Source organism: Rhinolophus ferrumequinum, chromosome 21, assembly GCF_004115265.2.
Source record: "Rhinolophus ferrumequinum isolate MPI-CBG mRhiFer1 chromosome 21, mRhiFer1_v1.p, whole genome shotgun sequence".
Lineage (NCBI taxonomy): Eukaryota > Metazoa > Chordata > Mammalia > Chiroptera > Rhinolophidae > Rhinolophus > Rhinolophus ferrumequinum.
Window position 1 is genome coordinate 378,750 of NC_046304.1, and position 25,007 is coordinate 403,756.

Sequence of the window (25,007 nt, forward strand, 5' to 3'; positions counted from 1 at the left end):
CTCACCGTGCAGGTGTTCGTGGGGCCATACCAGGGATTGGCAGATGGGCCGCCGAGACCCTCCAGAGCCCACCCTGGAAGGCAGGCAGGTGGTGTGGGCAACGATGTGGACACTCACCTGGTCGGTGCACCAGTACCAGGTGGCCATGATGGTCAGACCAAAGGTCATTCCAGTCCACGGGAGATCCCCTGTGTGGGGGTCTCGGAACATGTGCATGGCATCTGCACGTGGCAGGTGGCAGGTTGTGTTGGGGACGGTTCTGGATGGGATGGCCCTTGCATAGGCTGCCGCCAGCTGCTCATACCCGCCGATCTGGTTGAAAGCTGGTAGGGTTGGGGCAGGACAGGGACGGGTTGGTGGCTGGTGGCCTGACCCCCCGGCCCCCACTGCCCTTATCTCACAAGGAACTTCCTGATGCGTCAAACTTGACTTTTTCCCACTTCTCCTTTCCCAGTGTCTGGAAAGGTATGGAGGGTAGAGGGTATTTTTAAAAGGTGAATTCAAATGACTATTTTATTTGTATTTAAATAATACTATTAAATGAGCATTTTGCACGTGGGCAGCCCCGTGTCCTGTTGGCCTCTGGATGCTGGTTGGCCTCAGGCAAGGGGTACTCTGCCACGCTCCAAACTGTCGGTTTAAGGAAGCAAAAGTATACATTGTTTTGCCATTTGAGGACCTGCCAAGGAGTCTAAAGTGTTAACATCCTGAGCCAGGGGTTTCTAAAGGACGTGATTTAGGCAGAGCTGAGAATGGCTGGGGGTGAGGCCACACTGAGAAGGGAAACAGGTCCCAGGAGGGGCAGAGGCACAACCACGGCCACCCGGCCAGCCAGCTGGGGCTCAAGCCAGGCGTCGTTCCTCGCGAGCCTGGACCTTGTTCACCCCCTTACTGTTCCTATCCACTTTGGGGTGACCCTGTGTGGCCAAGCCCTGGCCCATCTGTGGCTTTTTCTGGGTCTGCAGTCACTCCCCTCCATCCAGAGTGGGCCTGGCTGCCTGAGTCCCTCCCTTGCAGTGGTTCCAGGGACACAGGCCCCTGATCTGAGAGGGGGCAGATACACAGAAGCCTGGACACAGGAAAACCCTAGTCTCAGCCCAGGCCCTGCGCTCCCGCCTTTCCCAACCAGAACGCCTGCTGCGCAGACTCTGGGCCTCCAGCTCATTGCAGGCCAGGCTGGGGCGAGTGCTCAGAGCAAAGGTACAGACACCACACGAGAGTCAGAAATGGCTGGGCCCCAGGATCCTACAGTCTGAGTCTGAAAGAAACTTTAAAGCCTCTCTTCACCCTCTGTGGGATCCTCCTGGCTCTGCTTGCATACCTCCAGGGACAGGGAGTTCACTACCTCTTGGGACAGACCTCTGAGCTTCCTGCCTGTTCCCAGACCAGCCTCACAGATCTAAATCCCCTGCCCTCCTCCCTTGCTTTGTGCAGCAGCCGTAGCAGCACTTCTTGGGATCTTGTACATTATTCTAAACAACTGGTGCAGACACGCAGGCAGTTTTGTAGTCTCCTAATTGTGTGTCTGAACATCCACCTTGGGCCTCACCTCACCCTCAAGCCCTGAGCCAGGTGGGTGCAGCCAGCCCTGTGTTCCTGAGTCAGCTCCCAACCAGACCCAGCCGGCCAGGAGCTGGTGACAGAAACAGCTGAGCAGTGTGGGCAGGAGAGGAGCAGGCCGCCTCCTTCCATCACCCAGGGAAGGCCAGTAGGGGGCTGATTGCCTCCTGGCGTGACCTCGAGCCCTCCCCTCCCCCCGCTGCAGCCCCAGCCCTCACCTTTGACAGTCAAGATGACAGCCCCCACCACCATGATAAGCGTTTGCAAGGCATCTGTGTAGATCACGGCGGCCAGGCCTCCTGTGGGAGGAAATCAAGAAGCTGGAGGGAGGAGGGCCAGCGAAGCAACACCAGAGCTCCAGGGAGGGATGGCTGTTCACATCTGTGTCCCTGCCCTGTCACAGGTGGGTGAGCTGTGGGATGGTGCAGCTGGGCCAGCAGAGCCAAACTACCGATCCCTGACTAAACTGGTGCTGTCCCAGGCTGTGGGAGGAGGTGGCCCTCTGCCTCCCGCTCACACCGCTTGATGGTCCGATTGCAGCACATGTCCACCCAGCTGCACCAATGCCCAGCCCAGGGTCAGGCCCGCTCTCCCCGGGACCCCCCCCCCCAGCCCTGCCCAGGCACTGTACCTGCGATGGTGTACAGGGCTGTGATGACGAGCATGAGGATGGTGGAGAGGTAGAAGTTCCAGCCCAGACAGATGTGCACAAAGAGAGCCCCTGCATACAGGTCAATCTGGGAGGGGAAAGGAGTCCAGCTGAGGCCCCCGGTACCGCAGGACCGGAGCATGAGTGAGCCCCGACTCCACCCCTCACTGAGTGGATGAGGACGGGGAGACCCACTCCACACACACCCACTGGGGACTGGATGAGGGTGGGAGGACGTCCTGGCTGTGGATGAGCTGTGCGCAGGGGACGTGGCTGTTGTTAATAAAGTCCTAAGGCCGATGCCCACCAGGGAGCAGCGTTGTTATTAAATCTGGTCTCTGCCTGGGATGTGATAGGCAGAGCCCTGTGCCCTCGGTTCCCAGGGGGTCCTTGAGGAGGAGGAGTCCAGGAGGGCTTCCTGGGGGAGGCCCACAAAGAGTAAGGGACCTCAGAAAACAGCTGCACCCATCTCGGTCTCCAGGTCCAGTCTGTCTGGGTCCACCTCCTGTACTCTGCTCCCCTTTGGGCAGGTGGTCTGAGACAGGAGACCAGGCATGTGCCAGGGGCGGGCTGGGGGAACAGAGGGGCAATCCTGCTTACTGCCCCTCCACCCCGCCAGTGAGGTTGGAACTGAAGCCAGGACCTTGTGTTAAGCTGAGGCTGGTCCTCGGGCTGGACTAGACACAGCCCCAGCTGTCCCAGGACGCATGACGGGCAACAATCAGCCCCAGGGTGAGTGTGGGACCAGGCCCTCCCTCACTGCGAAGTGGATACCTAGCGAGCAGGAGGGCAGGACCCCACCCTGCAGGACCTGGGGGCTGAGCCCGGGGCTCCACCCCCCAAGTTTCCAAACCTGCCTTTTTGTGCTGGTTCAGTAGAGGAGAGGTAACCCAAAATACAGCCTCTGGGGCCAAGAGGTCCCTGAGGAGGCTGGCGTGCTATGGGGCCAGTCTGCCGGGGGCACCGGCCCCTCCCAGCTACCCCAGCACCTGGCCCAACTGGGAGCCACCCAGCACTGCTCGGAACGAGGCTGTGGACCCCCTGCTCCCCGGGCTTCAGGGACGCAGAGCCCAGGCAGAAACAGCGCCCCAGAGCCCATGTTCCTGCACCTCTCCCTCCAGGACCCTCCTTCACCTTCTGGAGAGGAGCCAGCCAGTGTGGAGACTGACAAGGGGCTTTCAGGAGAACAGTGGCCCCTCATTTTGGTCCCTGGCTCCTGCACTGTGTGTGGTGGTGGGGGGGCGGGGGGAAACGTCTGCCTCCAGCCCCCATGAGACAGAGCAGAAACAGGCACAGCCTTGGTCTGTGTGCCTGACCTTCAGGCTCTGGCCACACATCCCTGTAAGCACACCTGACTGGTCCCACCAGATTGGCCTCCATTCCACACCCAGCACTTTGCTGCCGCCCGCCTCGGCTCACCCAGTCTCGGCACCTCATCTTCCAGAACTCAGTCTCCCCAGGTGCCCTGCTCCCTCACCCCTCGAGTCCTCAGGGACAGTTTTCCTTCCCTCTTCCATGGTAGTAGGCACCAAAGAGTGATGAGGAGTCTGACAGGCGGCAGGAACAGCACAGGCGAAGGTGTGGAGATGGGGCGCTAGTGGCCATGTTTGCTCCGGGGTCCCACACGGCGCCCAGGAAAGGCTCACTGCTGCCGCTAGCGGTGCAGCGGCAAGTGTGCAGTTGCCTGCAGGTACAAGGGAGTCCCCGGATAAGCAATTTTGGGTACCTGGTCCATCACCAGGTCTGATCTGACCTCTCCTTCTGTAGACTGAGCTCTGTCTCCTGTGGGCCCAGGAAAGCTGTAGCCTAGCAGAAGCTAAGAGCCCTAAATCCAGAGCCTAAGGGAACAGATCTGTGTCCCTGGTGGGCTGTGTCCCAGCCAGGTGGCTTTGAGCAGGTCACTTCACCCCCTGAGCCTCAGTGGCCCTGATCTGTAAAATGGTGGAGTGGATGTGGAAAGAACGCAGGCACATGTGCCAGTGGCAGGAGCACTCAGCCCCCTCCATCCCTGCTGGCCTCTGCAGACACCTTGCCAGCAGGAGAGGGGACGTGACACCTCTGAGGGAGCCAACTTTCCTCTGTGTCTCCCTTCCTGGTGGCCCAGGAGCAGCTGCAGAGTCTAATCTAACTCCCTTGGGGCACAGATGGAGAGGCCACGCTGGAAGAACTTGTCCATGGTGGACAAACCCTACGAAGGAAATCTAAAGGAACGTAGCAGGGAACCGAGTCTCAAAGGGCCACTCTCAAGGGTACCAGGCAAGCTGGGGCCGTGTGGGGCTGGGGCCACTGACCCAGCCACACTCCGAAACCTGCTGTGGCTCCCCCGCTCATAGGCTGATGTGCAGGGGCATCCGCTGCTCCTGTGGTCGGAGCCCGAGCCCGATCCTCACCAGCTGTCCTTACCTCCTCGGTGCCTTCTCCATGCGTGAGGCCTGGGCTGTCCCCATGCTCTGACTTCTCTCCATCTCATATTCGGAAACCCTGCCACCTCCAAGGTCCCCTTCCCCTGGGAAGTCCCCACTGGGCTGCCTGGTAAACCTACACATGCGCCACATGCTGCCCTGAGCTCTGTTCCCAGTGTCTCGTCTACTGCTGGGACGTCCTAGAGGTGGGTGTCATGATCTAGTCCCCCCCACAGAGAGGCACCACTGTGAAGTGAAACAGCTTGCCCAAAGCCCTGCAGTCAGGAAGTGGGGCCCAAGGCCACAGCCTTCCCGCTGGGTTAACGCTGGGGACTGGGAGCCACCAGGTCCCCAGAGAGAGCAGACCCCATCCTGGCACTATCTCATGGAGCTTGCGAAAGCCGTAGGCCCAGCACACGGGAGGAAGCGAGGCTGAGAACGTGTGAGAGGAGCGGCCTCGCTGAGCTGACTTGAAGGCTGGGCTGACCTGCTGAGTCCCAGGATCCCCGTCAGCACTGCCACACCTTCCTGGGTGCTCGCCCAGCCCCTGCACTGGCCACCTTCTGACACAAAACCCCTTTCCCCTCCCTTTGTGGGTGGGGTGGTCCCTGCACTGAAATTTGCCACAAGTTAACCATGTGATTTCCCCTATAAATCATCCTGGTGTCCCCTGCTCCCAAACTTTGTCCCTCTCCACAAGGCCATCACTGTCCCTTTGGGGTTCCAGAGAATTCTTGCAGTTGTCACACTCTCGGCACCAGACCCACCAGCCACTGCTATTGATTCTCTTTTCAAAATACTCCTTCCCCCCTCGCTGTCCCCACCCTGGGCCCATCCCTTTGGAAGCCCCTCACCTGCCCTCCAGCACTGGCTTGTTCCGAGGAAAGTCAGAGGTCTCTGCACCTCCACTGCACGCACAATAAAATCCACCTGCCAGCCCAGAGGCCCTGTGTCCTCTGGTGGCCCTCCTGTCATCACTCACCCTCTCCGGGAGCTCCTGGTGCCTCTTGCTGCCGCCCCACCAGTTTCCTCCCGCCACAGCAAGCCCCCCACTTTCATTCCAGACCACTCTCTCCAATGCAAGCCTGCTCCGCATGCCTACTGTCTCATTCTAGATTTCACCCTGTGTTTGCTGCCTTTATCACACTTCTATAATTTGTGATTGCACTGGTCTACTTACTTACCTGACTGGAACATAAGCTCCTTGTGAGCAAGAACATGTTCCTCATTTGCGTTCTATCAGGCCCTGGCACACTGCTTGCGCTCGGTACACAGGCACGTTATATATCAGGGCCTGGCGCACTGCACACACTCAGTACACAGGCACGTTATATATCAGGGCCTGGCGCACTAGACCCCCAGACCAAATCCAGTAATGCTCACTGCTATTTTCTTTCACACTCCAGCGACAAACTTGAATAAACATGGGGGTTAAGGGTTCTGACCCCCCACAGTCAGCGATCCAAGTGTAACTTCTGATTCCCCAAAGACTTAATTATAGTCCCTCTGTATCTGCAGGGGACTTACTTCAGGACCCCTGTGGACACCAAAACCCACTGACGCTCAAGTCCCCTGTATAAAATGGCACAAGAACAATGTGTACAGTCCGCCTCTACATCCCTGCACCTCCAACTGTGGATGCAACACCCAGGGATACACAGGCCGACTGGATATTTGTTGAAAAAAATCTACATAGAAGTGGACCTGTGCAGTTCAAACCCGTGTCGTTTAAGGGTGAACTGTAGTTTTCATGTGCCCTGCAAACCTACAGATATTTACTATCTGGCCCTTTACAAAACATTAGCTGGTATATATTATGTCGTCCAGTCCCAGGAGATAGGACTGGAGATACCTCAGTGAACAAAGAGACAAACTGGGGGAGACAGACAATAGACACTCTAAGTAAACTATTAGCTTACTGGAAGATAGTACAAGTATGAAAAAGAGGCAGCAGGTAAGGGGTCTGGGCCTGCTGGCGCAGGCGCCGGCCTCGTGGAAGAGGTGAGATTTGAAGGACCTGAGAGAGGTCAGGCAGTGAAGTCTGTGGCTATCCAAGGGAAGAAGGTTCCAGGCAGAGGCCACAGCAAGTGCAAACACTCAGGCAGGGTCATGGCTGGTATATTCAAGGGAGCCCAAGGAGACCGGTGTGGCTGGAGTGCTGTGTGCACCAGGGAGAAGAGAGGTTCGGTCAGTGAGGTAACAGGGGCTGCATCTTGAAGGACCTTGTAGACACAGCTGGCCTTTACTCCGAGCGGCCTGGATTGTCATGCCAGGTCTCTCTGTTTTCCAGAGGTGGGACTGGCCCAGAGCCACACAATGACGGAGCTGGACCTTGGTTTCCTCCCACCCCATGTGAGGGTCAGTGTGGTGATGTCTGTACCCTGCCATCGCATGTTCTCTCTGCGGACCAGTGTCCCCACCTGAGGGATGGCAGCAGGCGGGCCCTGTGGTCTGTGTCTGGACAGGCTGCAGCTGGGCTGGGTCTTGGAAGCGCAAACACATGAGGTATTCCTGGGGCTCAGCCCAGTGAGGTCAGGGCCTGTGGGGCTGGCTGGGTACATGCACTACAAACAGCTTCAGCCCGGGGTCATCCGCCAGGGCGCCCTCGTCCCTCCCAAACCCAGCCCAGCAATCAGTACTCTCTCTCTCCGCTTCATCCAGGCAGCCCGGCATTGGCGTTGACGCCCCAGCCCTGACATCGGGGGGCTGCTCCCCATTTTATAGGTGGGTAAACGGAGTCACCCCCACCACACAAGGGAGGTGGAATTGTCACATCCCAGCTGCTTCAGCACAGCAGGGCAAGGGTCGGGCCCCTGACCTGGGAGGCAGAGGCCTGGGCTCTAACATTCCTGCCTGATTCATTGTGACTTTGAGCAAGTGACGGCCGCTTTCTAGGTCTCAATCATCTCATGTACAAACTGGGGTTGCAGGACACAGTAGCCTCCAAAGGCCCTCCCGCTTCACCCTCCACCATTCTGGAAGGGCCAGCCAAGCCTCCCACTTTAGGTGGCTCTGAGTGTGAGATATAAACCCTACCACAGAATATCAACATGACGAACCTGGGGATACGAGAACCCCCAGGCCCAGGCTTGGCCTCACCAGACCCCAGGGGGGCTTTCCTTCCCCTCCCCTCTCTCCCTCCCAGTCCATTCTCTGGGAGGTGCCAGAGGCACTAACAGAAACCTTCCGGTGTCACTGCCCTGCTTACAGCCCCCGGCGCCTTGGGTAGCCTCATCCGTCACTGCAGCCCGAGTGACAGCCAGCGCGGCACACAGGTCTGTTCTGCGTGAATGCCGGGCACGGTCTCCAGTTTGCCTCAGGCCTCCCCACTCCCTCTCACCTCGATCCCAGCTCCTCCTCACAGCTTCCTATCTAGTGCCCAAAAGTGTCTGACTTAGAGACCCCTGGAGTCTAGGCCTCCCGGCCGACCGCCCCCACACACATGCTGCGCTGCCCCACCTCTCTCCTTGGCATCCATTCCCCACTCCCATGTCTGTGTCCCCTTGTCCATTAAAGCCCAACCTTAAACGCCACCTCCTCTTCTGAGGTCCACACTTGTCCTCCCTGTGTAGTGCCACCCCCCGGAGGGCAGAGACCAGGTCTTATTTACTTCTGTGCCCGTGGTTTCAGGGAGATGGCTGGTACAGGGGGGCTAGGAAGTATGGGAGAGGGAGGAAGCGCACGCGTGGAAAATTCTGAACTGGACTCAAGAACAGCGCCCAGCCAGGGCCCTCGGGTCTCTGAGGGGAAACCCCGAGAAAGAAAACCTCTGATGGTACTCTGAGAGCATCTAGAATGGAAGGTGGTGTGCTGCTTGCTTGCTAAGTACCCCAGAAACCTGCTCAGAAGAACAAGATGCTCTGGGCCCCCTGGAGTCGTCCTGTGGTGCACAGCACGTGTGGAGGCCCAGTCAAAGCGCCCAGGATCTGCAGAGAGCCGCCAGCCACTGTTCCCACGCCCAAGGTGGGGAGAGGGGCAGGTCAGATGCTGGCTCAGACCCCCAGTCGGGGCTCAGCGAGGGCCTGGGGTGGACGCCAGGCCACTGAGGAGCACTCACTCTCCCAGGGCCTCGTTTCCAGAGAGCCCTGCCTCTAAGCCTCCACGCCCTCCGTGGAATTGATGGCATCTCTGGGTTTTCCTAGTCCCGGAGCTGATGTGAGGAGAAAGCTGGGCCTTGCTGAGCACGTCCCAGCCCTGCTCACCCGCCACAGAAGCCATGAAAGGCAGGCACAGCAGACCTCCTCCACGTTCAGTAACGAGGCTCAGGGTCTAGTCCAGGCTCACTTGCCAGAAGCAAGCCAGCCCAGGACTCAGGCCCAGGTTCCCCTGCCTCCAGAGCCCTGTCATAAGCTGGAGCAGGAGGCTGGATGGCCCCAGGGGCTGAAAGCACAGTGCCCACGGACTTGGGAGTGAGAACCAGAAGGCCTGGCATTGCCATGAAGTCACCAGTAAGCTTGGCACCAGTTTCCTTGGGACAAGTCCCTTCCCTGGGCCTCGGTTTCCCTATCTCTAAAATCAGGGGTTTGGGCAAGAAAGCCATCAGCGAGTCCTGGCTGACATTCTGGTGTGATTTCTGCTGTTAACCTTCCAGCGGGAACAGGTTCAGCCCCAAGGGAGACAGGCCTGGAGGTGCCCACTGCAGGGGAGCCCCAATGCCAGGAGAGTGCTGCTCTCCTGTTGTCTCCAGTTTGTCCTGGAGCTGAGCAGCCACTGGTGAGAGGCAGGAGGTGGGCTCCATGCAGCCTCTGAACCGCCCGGACTGCAGGCTCTCAACACCGCCTAGTGGGCAGTCCTGGCTCACCTTGGAGCCGGCCCAGGGAAGACGGGAGATGGACCTGGGACCCCCACCACCAACCCCTGAAACAGAGAAACCCCCTGATGCTCCCATAGCTAGAACCTGGGGTGAAACAGCAGTCACAGGACCTATGATCTGCCCCCAACTATGCAAGTGCTGAACCTACGCTCTGGGAGCCCCGGACAAGCTCTCACAAACTCACTGTGTGACCCTGAGCAAGACGTTGTCCCTCTCTGGGCCTCAGTTTCCACAGCAGAGAGGGATGAGAGGATGTCAAGTCTGTTTCAGGGGCCTCCCAGAGCAGGGCGTGTCCAGGCAATGCTGGCCGGAGGTGGGGGGGGGGGCCGCAGCTCACCGATATCTTGGTGAAGACGGACAGCAGCAGGGACAGGACAGACAGGTACATGCGTATCCGCTGGCCTCCAAAGCGCTTCTGGATGTATTCAGGCATGGTGACGATCTGAGGGAGGCACGGGCCAGGGCTAAGCGTCCCCCCAGACCACACCCCGCATGCAGGGCCTGGAGCTCCTCACAGGCCAGGCCCAGCCCCACACCGGACCTTGAATTCCAGGTTAAGGGTTCTGACCATGTCCTGAAGGTTTTAGGCAGGGGAGGGAGTGGCAGCTTACATGGCTCTTCAGGGCTGACATGAGGAATGGATTGGAGGGGCTGCGGCTGGGGACAGAGGAACAAGTTTGGAAGCTGTTGTGACAAATCCAGGTGAGCCATGTTGAGGCTGGATGTGGAAGGTCGCTGTGAGGGCCAGACCAGGGGACAGACGGAGAGATCCAGGAAGTGGATCCACTGCACTAGTGACAGCTCGGCTGGGACCAAGGGAGTGGGCGAGTCAAGTGTTGCTCAGGTGTGCCTCCAACATGTGCAGCCCAGCTGTGCCACCCAGGCGTGCAGCCTGTGTGCCCAGGTAGATGGAGCATCATCCCCAAGAGGCAGGATGCAAGGACAGTGGCAACCAGCAGAGAAGGTACCTGGGCTGATGTCCCAGGGGACCTGCCTTTGTGGGTTGATAGGAATGTTAATTGAACTAGTAACAAATCCAGCTCTGAGGTTTCCCCAACTTGTGAGTGAAGCCGGGGGGGTCCCCATCACCTCCCCCAACTCAGACCAAGGCCCAGACCCAGGTGAGGCGCCCTGAGGCCCCAGGAGTAGACTCACCTCCGAGGAGACATAGATGGGCACAAACACCCACGCCAGGGCCAGCAGCACGTATGTAGCCTGAGGAAGACAGAGGCAGGCTGAGCACAGTGGGCACAGCACCCACAAGCCCTGCTGTGGAGATGAAGCTGGCACCAGCGGTCTGGGGGCTTGACTTGCCACGAGAACCTGGAGCAGCCCCTTCTCCTCCTTGCACCTCCGTAAGCAGGTGGCCCGGGCTCAGGCTCACAGCTCTTTTCCTGCTGGTCTGTCCAGCACTTCGGTGTTCTGAGGACCAGACTTCCACAGGAATACCACCATCTGGACATTGGCTGGCCCAAGTTGCTGGGAGGTGCCCCTCTGGCCATCGAGGAGTGGACTCCAATGTAGCCCCCATCCAGTGCCTTTCAAGGTGGCTGTGCCCTCCCTGCCACAGCCTGCACCCACTCTCTGGGAGCTCACATTCCATTCGAAGCCCGCCACAGCCAGGCCGCCAGCCGCACCCGAGCCCGCCAGTCCAATGAAGAGGCCTGAGCCCTCGCTGCTGGCAAAGAGGGAGGCTCCGATCTGGAAGGCAGAGAGCGACAGGAATCAGCTGCAGGCCCACCCAGACTCCAAACCCCGCCTTTCCACAACATCCAGCCACCTCACCCCTACACACCCAGCTTGGGGACCTCCTGCCACCTCCGCCTGCCCCATCACCACTTGAGCTGGGCTGGGTGGTGACCTTAGGGATGCAGATGCTGGCTGACTAGAGGTCAGATGTGGTCCCCCTGGAAGGAGGGGCGGAGGTGTCCGGGTATACTCACCGGCCACCACGTCATGTCCCGGCCTGCCAGGAAGTAGCCGCGCACCGTGTTCCTGCTGGCTCGAAAGGAGGACTACGGAACAGAGGCAGAAATTGGAACCCTCGTGCATCACTGGGGGGAATGCTAAACGGTGCCACTACTGTGAAAATAGTCTGGCCATTCCTCAAAGAGTTGCCCATATAATTACCCCAGGGCCCAGCAATTCCACTCCTGGGTTCCTGTCTAAGAGCACTGAGAACTGGTGTGTTCAGACAAAACTCACACATGCATGCCCACAGCAGCGGTATTCACACCAGCCAAAAGGTGGAGACAACCCAAACGTCCACCCGCTGACGAATGCGTCACAAAGTGTGGTCTCTCCGCACAATGGAATAGTATCCAACCAGAAAAAGGAATGAAGTCCTGACACAATTAAGACATTTGAAAACATTCCAAGTAAAAGAAGGCAGACACAAAAGGCCACATGTGGTGTGTTTCCGTTTATACAAATGTCCAGAATAGGTAAATCCATAAAGACACAAAATAGATTAGTGGTTGCCAGGGGTGGAGACAGGGGGCAATGGGAGCTAATAGGTGTGGGGTTCCCTCTTGAGGAGACAAAAATGTTTTGGAACTAGAGGGAGGTAATGGTTGCACAACATTGTGAATGTACTAAATGCCACTGAATTGTATATTTTTATTTTTAAATGGTTAATTTAAAATGGTGAGTTTTATGTTGTGTGAACATTACTCAATTAAATTTTAAAAAACAAAAACCAAAAAACAGGCAGCCAGCTCCCCATCCAGCCTGCCACCCTTGCTCCTGGGCCCAGCGGTCAGCTTCTCCCGGCCTTCACTCATTTCTAGCCTACTCCAGACCATCACCCACCCCTCCTGGGGGGCTCCCCCTGGGGGAGCTCTCAGCCTGGGGGAGGCATGAACAGATACAGCAGGGAGCCCGGTGACCCTGAGCACAGCTGGCCACTGTTGACTAGGGTGCTATGGGTCTGTCTGAATCAGGCTCTTCCATGCTTCTTATCCGTGGTTCGTCAAACAGCCTCAGGGCAGTTTCTGTGGCCCTCAAGGTCAAGGCTAAGTTTTGGCCTCCCTGAGATCATTCCGCTGTGAGCAACTGAGCTGGGCTTTCCTGTTTTGTCTCTTTTTTTTTTTTTTTTTTTTTTTTTTTTTTTTTATTCTTTTTTATTTATTGGGGTGACAATTGTTAGTAGAATTACATAGATTTCAGTTGTGCAATTCTGAATCACATCATCCATAAATCACACTGTGTGTTCACCACCCAGAGTCAGCTCCCCTTCCATCACCGTACATTTGATCCCCCTCACCCTCATCCCCCACCCCCCAACCCCCTTACGCTCTGGTAACCACCAAATTACGTTCCCCAGATTAATTTTCAAACCCCGTGGCCATCCTGTGGTCACCGACTGCCCTCCAATCCCCTCACCTTCCCCCCCACCCCCCACTCCCCCCGCCCATCTAGCAACCCTCAGTTTTTCCTCATTGTCTCCCAAACAGTTTCTGATTAGTTCATTCACTTATTCTTTTCTTTAGAATCCGCAAATAAGTGAGATCATATGGAACTTATCTTTCTCTGTCTGACTTATTTCACTTAACATAATGTTCTCTAGATCCATCCATGTTGTTGCAAATGGTAAGATTTCTTTCTTCCTTATGGCTGCATAATACTCCATTGTATAAATGTACCACAGTTTCTTAATCCAGTCAATATTAGAAGTAAAAGATGAAGGCCAAAGGGCTCTCAGATTCCTTGGCTCAAAGTCTTCATTAAGAGACAAAACAGATGACATGACTGTTTTGTCTCTTAATGAAGACTTTGAGCCAAGGAATCTGAGAGCCCTTTGGCCTTCATCTTTTACTTCTAATATTTATATTTCTAACACATTTCAATAAATTGTCGCTCAAGTATTCCTGCATGCTTTTGTTTTGGAGGGAGTATAGAATTTTGTGCTCCATGTGTATGGAATAAAAAGTCTAAAATTGGAATGCCAGGGAGCAAATCCTGGCCATGTGACCGTGGGCGAGTGACTTAACCTCTGTGCCTCAGTTTCTTCTTCTGTAATGTGGGCCTAACAGGAGTCCTTTTCTCGTAGGGTTTTTATGAGGTTTAATGAGTCAATACATGTAACATGCTGAAATGGTGCCCGGGACCTGGTAAGTGTTCAATGAGGGTCAGTGATTAGGTGGCTTTTTCATTTAGTACTAACTGAACGAGAGAAACTGAAAAGCTGTGAAACTGAAAACAGAAAATATTTGAAAAGAGGGACACAAATGGTGAATTTAGGACTGTGTTTCCCCGAAAATAAGACCTAGCCGGACCATCAGCTCTAATGTGTCTTTTGGAGCAAAATTAATATAAGACCCGGTATTATATTTATATTTATATATTATATTTTATTATTATATTATATTATTATAAAGATCCTGTCTTATACTAAAATAAGACCTGGTCTTATATTATATTAAAGTAAGACTGGGTCTTATATTTTTGCTCCAAAAGACGCATTACAGCTGATGGTCTGGCTAGGTCTTATTTTCGGGGAAACATAGTACATACAGAAGGTGACAAAAAAAAATGTATACACATTTTAAGAAAAGAAAAAAACTATTAAAATTGTCACACTCAATATATACCAATAACAAAAGATGAAAACAAGTCACGTGTGACGTCTGCAGTTACAAGAGGTGCTCAGAGTGGTTCCCATCAGCGTCCAGACACTTCTGATGATGGCAAACCGCTGATTGAGCAACGCTGACCAAAGTGTCCACTTGCATACATTTTTTTGGCATCCCGGTATATTTTGCATTCCTTTTTTTACAACCTACCTCTTGTAACATAAGGCTGGATGACAAAATATCAGTCACCAGATAGGCCTCTTTCTCCCTGACTTTAATTGCCCCGTATCCCGTGTTCAAGACGATTAAGCCAAACTGTCTGCACCTGCCATTCAAAGCTTTTGTGTGGTTTCTCCCTGCCTCCCTCCAGCCTCAACTCCCTCACTTCCTCTCTGTCCCTGGAATAAGCTGCACTGACGCAGTGCCGTCTGGGGGCTTGGACAGCCTTAGCAAAGGTGGCCGCATCCAGCTGTGTAGTCTGTGCACTGTACAACTCCAGAGCAGTTCTGCCCTTAACCCATGCTTCTTCCTAACATGCCTTCTCATCCTTCAAGGATAGAGTGGCTGTTGCCAGTTGCCTCCTTATTTCCTTTTTCCTTCCCAAGGGAGCCCGACTTTCCCAGCAATTGGCTCAAGTGGTCCCAACCCGATACCTAGCTTCAGGGGCCCTGAGCCTATCACATTCCTTAGCTGTCACCCATGGTTCAGGGACAGTCCCCGACTTAAGGAGGTTGTAGTCAGAGTGTAACTGGGATTGCTCCTGGTCTCCTGGGAGTTGGATGGCAGCCATGCTAATATTCACTGAGAGCCCCTCTGTGGCAGAGTTGGTTCCAGGCGCTTTCCCTGTGTGAGGCGGTTAGTCCTCAAAACAGCCCCATGCAGTAGGTACCGTGATCATCGCCACATTACCCACAAGGAAACCAAGGCTTTCAGAGGTGAAAGGACACCCAGCTAGTAAGTGGTACAGTCAGGATTTAAATCTAGGCTCAACCATTAGGCTGGGCATCTTGCCTCCATGAGGGGAACTGGGCTCAGGACAAAGCCACACATGGGTGGAGGCTGAGAGAACCACAGTGAAGTGCAGCCATCGCCTTGATGATACTGTGAACTCCTGGATCACACTGTACCTGAAGCCTTCCCTATTGCTGGACTTTTCAGTATGGACGCCTTTACATTTCCTTCAGTGTTTGATCACATTTGAAATAGGTTTTCTGTCACTTGTTAACAGATACCCTGATGGATGTAAAGGTTTAACACCTCCTTGAAGGCCTTCCCCTGGCTCTCCTAACTTCACCATCAGAACACCTTTGCAGAGTTGTACCTGCCCATTGCTCTGTCTGCCTCTGGGCCATGAGCCCTGCATCTGATCCCTGTGGGATCTGGCTCCTGCTCCCTCCTCACCTGGCCCTGTTCTTTTCTGCATGTGCTCACAGCTGTCTGCTAGCTGCACCCGCTGCATTCTTGGAGGGACAGGTCAGAACTCCCACAACCCCACTGCCTGGTCACCAGCCAGGCTGAGCTAAGACAGGTGAGTCCCTGGGAAGCAGAGGGCCTGGCCTCAGATGCTCAAGACACCTTTCTTAGGTGTGCACTTCCAGCTAAATCCCCCACTGGTGCTGGCCGGGAAAGCCTCTCCCCTCCTCTTCCTGCACGAGATCTTATTGACCTCCCAGGCTGGCTCTCACCTCAGCTCATCCAGAAAGCCCCTGGTGCCGGTTCTGTGCCCTGTGAACGCCCCTCCTCTGAATTCCCAGCCACCAGCTCCCCTAGGAACACTGCCCACTATGGTTTGCACCAGGTTCTCACATCCACGGGCCCCTTGAGCTCCTTGGAACAGCCCTGGGAGGTGGGCTGCACAGACATTCACGTTGTGTGTTTGAGGAAACTGAGGCCCAGAGAGGTTAAGTAATGGGCTCCAAGTACACAGACAGTCGGGACTACAGCCAGCTTTCCCAACGGCCACCACTGTGATTTACTATTTGATCACAAAAGAATAAATTCGAATTACTGCTGCTGTCGTTGCTGCGCTTTACTACCCCTGCACTCCTACTATTGAACCAGCAGCAGGGTTTGGCCCCAGGTGGGCCCTCAGGTGGAAGTCCTCCCCCACCTCAGGCACGTGGGATGAGGGACGTAGGTGGTGTGTCCATCTTACAGATCAAGACCCTGAGGCCCAGAAAGTCAAGCAACTTCCTAGAATGCCAGAGCAGGGGACCTGTCGTCAGCCGTCAGAATCAGACTGGGGGCCCAGGAAGACAGGAACGGATTTTCATTCTCCCTAGGAGGTGAAGACCACAACATGTCAGGGCTCCAGGACTCTGGCCTGGGGACCCTTGGTACAAGTTGGGTAGCCCGACCTCGGTAGACTCAAAGCTGGCCGGCCTGCTGTATGCACTTCATTGTCAGGAAGCCGCCGAGGTCAGCAGCATGGATAGACAACAGCACCTGCCCTGTCTGCGGGGACCTGGGGCTCACCGAACAAGCCCAGTCGGCTGAGCCCGCAGCTCACCTGCCAGCGAGGCTCGTCTGTGCCAGGGCTACGGGAGGACAGGTGATGTGAGCAGTGTCTGCATGGCAGGCCCCCCACTCCACTGGCGTCTATGCTGGGCTCAAATCATGACTCTTTCTTATCAAGAGCAAGAGGAACTGGCTTAAGAATGGGACTGAGGGGCAGACACAGATACCCTCGGGAGATTCTTAAAAATCAAGATACCCGGGCCCTACGTACCCCTCCCTGCCTCTGGATTCTGGGGAACAGCCAGGAACCCCTGTGATTCTGTCGTTCAGGCAGGGACGCCCCCCTGGGAGTCCATCTGACACCCAGGGGACGGAGGCCAGGAAGACGACAGGCTGTGCCTGGGCCCCCAGCCGTATGAAGGCGCAGGGAGCTTCCTGTACTGCCTGCCCCTTAGAGAGACCTTCCTCTTCCTCACTTTAGGGGCTGAGAAACCGTTGTCCACAGAGAGAAGGGAGGCGAGTCAAGGTCTCGGACAAATCTACCCCAGGGCTGGGAGCAGGGCCCCCGCGGGCACCAGCCGCCCCCAGAGACACTACAGACGCCGCAGGGAATGCCCCCGGTTCCTGTCCCCTGGCGCAGTTCTCTCACCCACACGCCCACGACCAGGTTCAGGGCAAAGTACACCGCGATGATGACAATGTCCGCCACACTCAGCTGCGGCCCAAGGGCGTGCGTGTCGCTCGTGGAGTTGTCCCCCGCCATCCTGCAGCAGGTGCCCGCTCTGTGTTACAGAGAATGGGGCCCAAACCGAGCTGTGTCGGACTTCCTGCCGGGGATAAATTGATCATTAAACAGAGCGGGACAGAGGCATCCCTGGCCCACGGTGTGGTCACGTGCAGGAAACTGCTTCCAAGCCGTCTCCCTCTCCTCCACTCGCCACCCGCCCCTTGGGGAGAGCTGAGAAAGAGAGAGGAGCAGGGGAGCCTCCTTAAACTCAGAGGAGGTTTGGGAAAACGAAAGGGAGTTGAATGGATCCAAAGACAACCAGGAAGTCCCAGAAAGGGCTCCGTCACCTAATGGGTGACTCGACCTATATTTAATTCCTACAAGAAGCGTGGCGGCTTAGGGAAGGTGCCTCACGTCTGGATACACCGCCTGCATGGGCAGCTGCGTCCTTCTGCAGCCACTGGGCCGCGTTTGCACCGAGAAGGACCTGGGATGGTGACACTCTCATTACGTGGTTCACTTCCAGCCATGACAGTTCTGTCCCAGAAGGTCTCCATGCGGGGCAATGAAGAGCTGTCGCCAAGTGTCCTCTGTCTCCAGACCAGTGAAACAGGCCCAAGCCCCTCACCTTGGCCCTCTGTTCAGATCCCCATGCTCTCCCAGGACCGCGGAGGACCCAGCACCCAGCCAGTGCCTGCCTTAGCCTTGCCGCACTGCCCCACTTTGTGTTCAGCAAGCCACTCAGGCTGCTGACGTCACATCCCAGAATGGAGGCTGAGCCACCTGTCATCTCACAGCCATTCTTGAGGGCAAGGCTGGGATTTAGCTCAGATCACCTCAGACCACCCCCACTGGTGGCAGTGATGGATCTGGTTCCATCGGATGCCCTGATACCCGCTCCCTAACTAAATCAGTGTGCACAGCTGGGCGGGGGTCTCGGTGACACGGTCTGTGGCTTTGCAGTGCATTTGGAGTTTCACCGGGACACTTAGCCCTTCCAGAGGTGTTAATGAGTGAGCGCCTGTCACTGAGAACAGGCTGGCTGGCAAAAACAACTGTGTGCCTGTTATTAGGTAACCTGAGGTGGAGGATTTAAAGATTAATCCCCTCACACGAAGGACTAGACAAAGCAGGAAAAGAAATTAAATCCCTGCTTATAGTAAACCCAGGCAGGCCCAGACTGCCTACCCCCAACCAGCCTCGCCTTCAACCAAGCAGCCTCTCCAATGGCATTTGCTGCCTAAGCCATTGCTAGAAACATACGGTAAATCAAGGAGCCACTTTGTACCCGTCAGAAGGACACAGATTTACTAAATCGTCTCCTGAAGATAAAGCAGTTGAAAACATAGTATTTGTTCCCCTCACCTCAGCCCGGGTCTCAGAAGGAAATGACTCCCTCAGAGATAACTCCCCACCCTCTCCCGCTTCTGATCAAAAGTCCTGGACAAAGGTGATCCAGGAGCTGGTGGGCGGGCATGTCCCAGTGGAGGACCTGAGGGAGAAATTCCAGTCTCGTTCCACATTCCCACCCCACCTGACCCAACACGACCACACGCACGGAGCTAATTCTTCTGGTCCAACTAGCCCAGCACAGAACGCGGGCACCTGCCCAGCCGAGACGCCCGCCATGGCACACCTGTAAGCTGCACCCTGCCGGGAGGAAGCGCCTGTGTGGTGTTTTCAAACACCCTGCTGACCCCTCATGGGTGCGTTTTCCCATACGACCCAGTTCTCCACCTCTCTGAACACCAACTGGCTGTCACGTAATTCAGTTCCATCCTGACACTGTCGACTCAAGTTAGCAGTGTCAGAACCCACAGTGAAGGGCTCAGGTCCCACAAGACGACCCCACTTCACACACCAGGCGCAAGGCCGGGGCCTCCCGTGCTTTTCACCGATTGCCTAGATATCAGCGGTTCCCAAAACCCCCTCTTCAGATTGATAATTTGCTAGAACAGCTCATAGAGCTCAGGGAAACATTTTACTTGTTATTATAAGGGATATGGTAAAGAATACAGAGGAACGGCCAGATGCACAGATACGTACAGTGAGGTCCAGAAAGAACCAGAGAGGACTGGAACCGTCTCTATCTTTTTTGGGGTGGAGAGAAGTCGCGAGCTCAGGGGCTTCTGTCCCCATGGAGTTGGGGTGCATCACCTCCGGGTTCGTGCGTGTGTTCACCGACCTGGAAGCTCTCCGAACTCAGTGTGTAGGGTTTTACGGAGGCGTGATTCGTTGAGGCACATGCCATCGGTAGCTAACTCAATCTGCGGCCCCTCTCTCCTCCCGGACCTTGGGTGGGGGGTGGGCAGAAAGTTCCCACCCTCTAATCCTACCTTGGTTTTTCTGGTGACCATCTTCCATTCTTAAGTTACCTAGGGGCCCCAGGTGGCAGTCGTGTCATTAGCATACAAAAGACACTCTTGTCACTCCGGAAATTCCAAGGGTTTTAGGAGCTGTGTGCCAGAATCTGGGGAGGAAGACCAAATACAGTCGTGCACCATGTAACGTTTTGATCAAGGATGGACTGCATACACGAAGGTGGTATAGGATGGAGCCCAGGTGTGCAGTGGGTACACCATCTGGGTGTGTGTAAGTGCCCTCACTCCACGATGTTCGCGCAGTGACAAAATCACCTAACAACGCAGTTCTCGGAATGTATCCCTGTCATTAAGTGGCACATGACTGTATTCATTTTTTTATTGTATTACAGTCTCAGACTCATGAAAAACATCTCCTGGACAAGGAGTAGGGGCCGGGCGGGAGAGGGTTTGGCCAGGGCCAAGCAGGAGGACTGGAACCCTCTCTTTCTTTTTGGGGGTAGGGAGAGGGGATGTCTAAGAATTTATTTTCTTTCTTAGTGCCTCAGAACTGTGCCGGAGGCTTGCCTCAGCTAAACCATGTGGGTGAGCCAGAAAGAACTGAAACAGGCCGTGCACGAGTGGTGTTTGCCCACAGCTCTTCTGCACCCGCCTATGGACTAAAGCCTCCATCTGGCTGGTTACCTGTGGCTCCTGCTTTTGCAATGAACGAAGACAGGACTTATAATTTATTCATATTAAATGTCACCTGCCTGTCTGTCCCTATAGAAACACACAAGCGTCCCCAGCTACACACGTAAGGAAGCACAAGCAGAAAATTGGAAATTGCCTAAATACCCATCAGAGGGGTGGTGGAGTGAATCGTGGTACGTCCGTAGAATGCTGTGAACATTAGAAAGGTGAGGTGGTTTTATACAGTGATACAAAGGATGATACGTTTTAAGTGAAAAAGGCAAATTGCAGAACAGTAGGAGGTCTGACAATTACATTCGCGAACTCATCCTAGAAAAAGTGCAACACACCTCATTGCTGAATATCACTATAGTCACCTTTGAAGTCCTCCCCTTGGGAAGCTATGCACCGATGCCAGCGCCTAGTCCACCCTTCAAAACACTTTTGGAACTCTCTTTCTGGAATGGCCATCAGAGCTGTCGTCTTATTACCCTTGATGTCCTGAATGTCATCAAATGTCTTCCTTTCAATATTTCCTTTATCATCGGGTAAAGAAAGAAGTCACTGGGGGCCAGATCAGGTGAGTAGGGAGGGTGTTCCAATACAGTCATTTGTTTCCTGGCTAAAAACTCCCTCACAGACAGTGTCGTGTGAGCTGGTACATTGTCGTGATGCAAGAGCCATGAATTGTTGGCGAAAAGTTCAGGTCGTCTAACTTTTTCATGCAGCCTTTTCAGCACTTCCAAATAGTAAACTTAGTTAATTGTTTGTCAGTTTGTACAAATTCATAATGAATAATCCCTCTGATATCAACAAAGGTTGGCAACATTGTTTTGACTCTTGATTTGGACTGACAGAACTTTTGTGGCCCTGGAGAATTGGCTGACTTCCATTGTGCACTTTGATGCTTTCTTTCAGAGTCGTATTGGTACACCCATGTTTCATCACCAGTGAAAACACGGCCCAAAACATCTTGGCAAACTTCGACTCTCCTTCGCTTTTGTTCATCAGTGAGCTCCTTTGGGACCATTTCTGTACACACCTTTCTCTTGCCAAAGATTTCATTTAAGATTTTCGTAACTGTTTCTCTATCGGTGTTTACTTGGTCTGCTGTGCTTCTCACTGTCAGCCAACGATTTTGACGCACAATTCGATGAATTTTTGCAATGTTTTCATCAATTCTGCTCGTTCCTGGCCGCCCTGACTTCTCTTCATCAGTGACGCGCTCTCTCCCCTCAGAAAAACGTTTAATCCATTTGTTCACTGCCGTTTTCTTCATGTCATTATCCACATAAACTTGGACTAACATGTCCCTGATTTCACTTCCACTCTTGCCAAGTTTAACAAGAAATTTAATGTTTGTTCGTTGCTCTAATTCAAACTCAGACATTCCCGTGACGACACACAAAAACACACAACAACAATAATGAACGCCACTCGGCAAGACACCTCCACACGTCCGCACAAACACAGCTGTGAGACACTGATATACCGAGGTTATGAAACCTTACTGAGCTGTTTGTACAGCGCTGCCACTGTAAGCGCACGGTGGCAAGTTCGCGAACCTAATTGTCAGACCTCATGTGTACACTTATCCCCTCATTATGTACGAAAGAGTGTGTGTAAGTGACGGCAGGGTTCAGAAGGATGTGGATGGGTGCCCACCTGCTGGTGAACGGGAGGGGTTGGGGGGCTCTTTCTGCGGGCCCCCAGAACCCCTCAACCCAGCCCCAGCACCTGTCATTCGCCAGTTCAGGCTGTTTGCCAGCATTGAGTAGAGAAGCTGGAAGGAGCACTTTGCTGTGAAGGGCAGGGAGAGGAAACTGAATTATTTTACTAATCCAGTTCCTGACAACAAACACTTCCGGCTGGTGTGGGTTCAGTTACCCCTCCCGCGCCACTTCTCTGATGGCGTGGCTCCCCTCAGACAGCACCTTCCCAAGCAAGCCTTCCCTTCTGCAGAGCTTGGTGGCATCTGAAGCACGACCGTCAGCACCGTCTGAGACGTCACCAGGGACCCAGGCAGCCTCCCAACTCTTCCGGGGATGGACAAACAAAAGCACAGAGAAATTAAGTAACTTGCTCAAGGTCACAAAGTAAGACAGAGGCAGAGAAGGGGGTTAATTAAGCTCTAATCGTCGGGGTCTCGAGTCTGCCTGTTAAAGCCCATGACAGGCGTTCACCGTGAACAAGCCCCTCACGCCTTGGTCCGCTCCTCTGGGCTGCTCCACTAAATGTTCTTCACTCTCACCTGGATCTCACAGCCTGATTGGCAGTCTCATCTTTTTCATCCACCCACCATGCACAGGATGTCAGAATGACTTAATAACCTAATCCTTGATATGACACATCTGCTTCAAAATGACCTTTCAATGGCCTTCAGTACTCCTAAGGTCAAGTGTAAGGCCTTGGGCCCCGCACTTGTCCAGCTGCGCCTCTGCCACTCCCAACGTCACACCGATCATCAATGTCCTTCTACTACTGGGTCTGCTTGGGGACCACGCGTGCCCTTCCAGGCTGTGCTGAGCTGCCGTCACCTCTGTGCCTCCCTGTACCTTTCTCGTTCAGGGGCTGTGCCATCGCACCTCTCGGTGAGCACCTGTGCCCGTCAGAACCAGCGCAGGCTCTGTTCCTGAGTATATCGCCACAGGATGACAGGTGACGAGGGATCTTCAAATGCTAACGCTTCTGAGCCTTTAAATCTCAGAAGACTATTATTTTTTTATTATCAAGATAAAATGTACATTACATAAAATTAACCATTTTTAAGTGAACAATTCAGTGATTTTTTAGTTCATTAATAATGCTGTATAATCACCACTTCTATCTAGTTCCAAAACATGTTCATCACTCTCAGGTAAAAGCCTGTACCGATCAAGAAGTTTCTCACCGTACCATTTCCCCCCCTAGCAATCACTAACCTATTTTCTGTTTCTTACAGATTTGCCTGTTCTGGATAGTTCATATGAATGGAATCATATAATGTGTTCTTGTGTGTCTGGTTTCTTTCACTTATAATGTTTTGGAGATTCATCCACAGTATAACTTGTATCGCTAATCCATTCCTTTTTATCACTGAATAATATTCCATTTTAGGTGCGCACTAAAATTTGCATATCCATCCACCGATGGACATTTGAGCTGTTTCTGTATTTTGGCTGCTGCTAAAAGTGTGCTATGAACATGTATGTACACCTGCCAACTTGAGTACCTATTTTCAAGGGCATATACCTACCAGTAGAATTGATGGGTCATATGCTAATTCTATGTGTAACTTTTTGAGGAATTACCAGACCGTTTTCCATCGTGGTAGCACCATTTTATATTCCTACCATCAGTTCCAATTTCTCCATATTCTCACCAACACTGGTTATTTCCTGGTTTGCTTTTTGTTTGGTTTGTTTGTTTTTTATTTTGTTTTATTTGTAGTATAATCATCCAATTGGATATGAAGTGGTATCTTACTGTGGTTTTTGATTTGCATTGACATCTTTTCATGTAATTTTTGTCCATTTCGGTATCTTTGGAGAAGTGTCTATTCAAGTCCTTTGCCCATTTTTAAATTGGATTGTCTTTTTGTTGTTGAGTTATAAGTTGTATATGTATGTATATTTATATGTATTGTATCTGAGGTGTGATCAAAACATACAGCGAATGTTTAAACAAAAAAAGTTGATTACAGTAAATGACACATTGCCATTAATCCCCCTTTGCTTAGAACACACTTATCCCATCGTTCTTGCCACTTTCTGAAGCAGTTCTGGAAGTCCTCTTTCATGAGTGTCTTTAGTTGTGCTGTCGTGGCTGCCTCGATATCCTGAATTGATTCAAAACGTTTTCCTTTCATGGTCATTTTGACTTTGGGGAAGAGCCAGAAGTCTCACAATGCCAGAATCCAGTGAATAAGGTGGATGAGGACGCACTGTAATGTTTTTATTTGACAGAAATTGACAAACCAGAAGAGATGTGTGACACGGAGCATTGTCATGATGGAGGATGAAGTAAATACACTCACAAAAGAGGACTTCCAGAACTGCTTCAGAAAGTGGCAGGAATAAGGGGATAAGTGTGTTCAAAGCGAGGGGGAGTGTTTTGAGGGGGATTAATGGTAACATGTCTTTTACTGTAATACAATTTTTCAATGTAAACATTCACTGTATTTTTTTTATCACGCCTCGTATATATAATGGTCTCCCCTTATCTGTAGGGGATATGTTTGAAGACCCCTATTTGCTTAAAACAGCAAATAGCACCCAACCCTATATATGCTATGTTTTTTCCTATACACACACACCTATGATAAAGTTTAATTTTATCATAGGTGAGAGGTGCAGTGAGAGATTAACATGGCTAATAATAAAATAGATTAGTTATAACAATGTACTGTCATAAAAGTCACGTGAGTGGCTTTGGGGCCGTCATTAAGTAAACTGCAGGGTACCTGACCGCAAGCGCTGTTGGTACCATGACAGTCGATCTCATCACAGAGACGGCTACTCACTGACTAGTGGGCGAGGAGCGTATGCCGTGGGTACACTGGACAAAGGGGTGATTCAGGTCCCAGGCAGGATGGAACAGGATGGTGAGAGATTGCATCATGCTACTCAGAACAGCAAGTACTTTAAAACTTATGAATTGTTTATTTCTGGAATTTTCCATTTAATAACATTTTCAGACTGCAGTTGACTGTGGGTAAACCACAGAATGTGAAATCACAAATGAGGAGGGTACTATGTGCGTGTGTATGTTTTCTAGATACTAGACCCTTATCAGTTATATAAAATGCAACAGTTTCCGTCCATTTATGTTGTCTTTTCATATGCTTGATAACG

At 53.1% G+C, this 25,007-nt stretch overlaps 1 protein-coding gene across 1 annotated transcript in view; it reads right to left on the reverse strand.

The window, feature by feature from the left end:
* SLC5A10 (solute carrier family 5 member 10) overlaps nucleotides 1-17,221 on the reverse strand; it is a 61,464-nt gene extending 44,243 nt beyond the window's left edge. The window contains exons 1-8 of the mRNA XM_033089601.1: nucleotides 17,105-17,221; nucleotides 11,368-11,439; nucleotides 11,021-11,125; nucleotides 10,580-10,639; nucleotides 9,762-9,866; nucleotides 2,192-2,297; nucleotides 1,779-1,859; nucleotides 118-323 (exon numbers count right to left, since the gene is read on the reverse strand). Of these exons, the coding sequence (XP_032945492.1) occupies nucleotides 118-323; nucleotides 1,779-1,859; nucleotides 2,192-2,297; nucleotides 9,762-9,866; nucleotides 10,580-10,639; nucleotides 11,021-11,125; nucleotides 11,368-11,439; nucleotides 17,105-17,218 (849 nt within the window). The 5' untranslated portion in view covers nucleotides 17,219-17,221. The remainder of the gene's footprint in view (nucleotides 1-117; nucleotides 324-1,778; nucleotides 1,860-2,191; nucleotides 2,298-9,761; nucleotides 9,867-10,579; nucleotides 10,640-11,020; nucleotides 11,126-11,367; nucleotides 11,440-17,104) is intronic.
* Nucleotides 17,222-25,007: the final 7,786 nt, after the last annotated feature.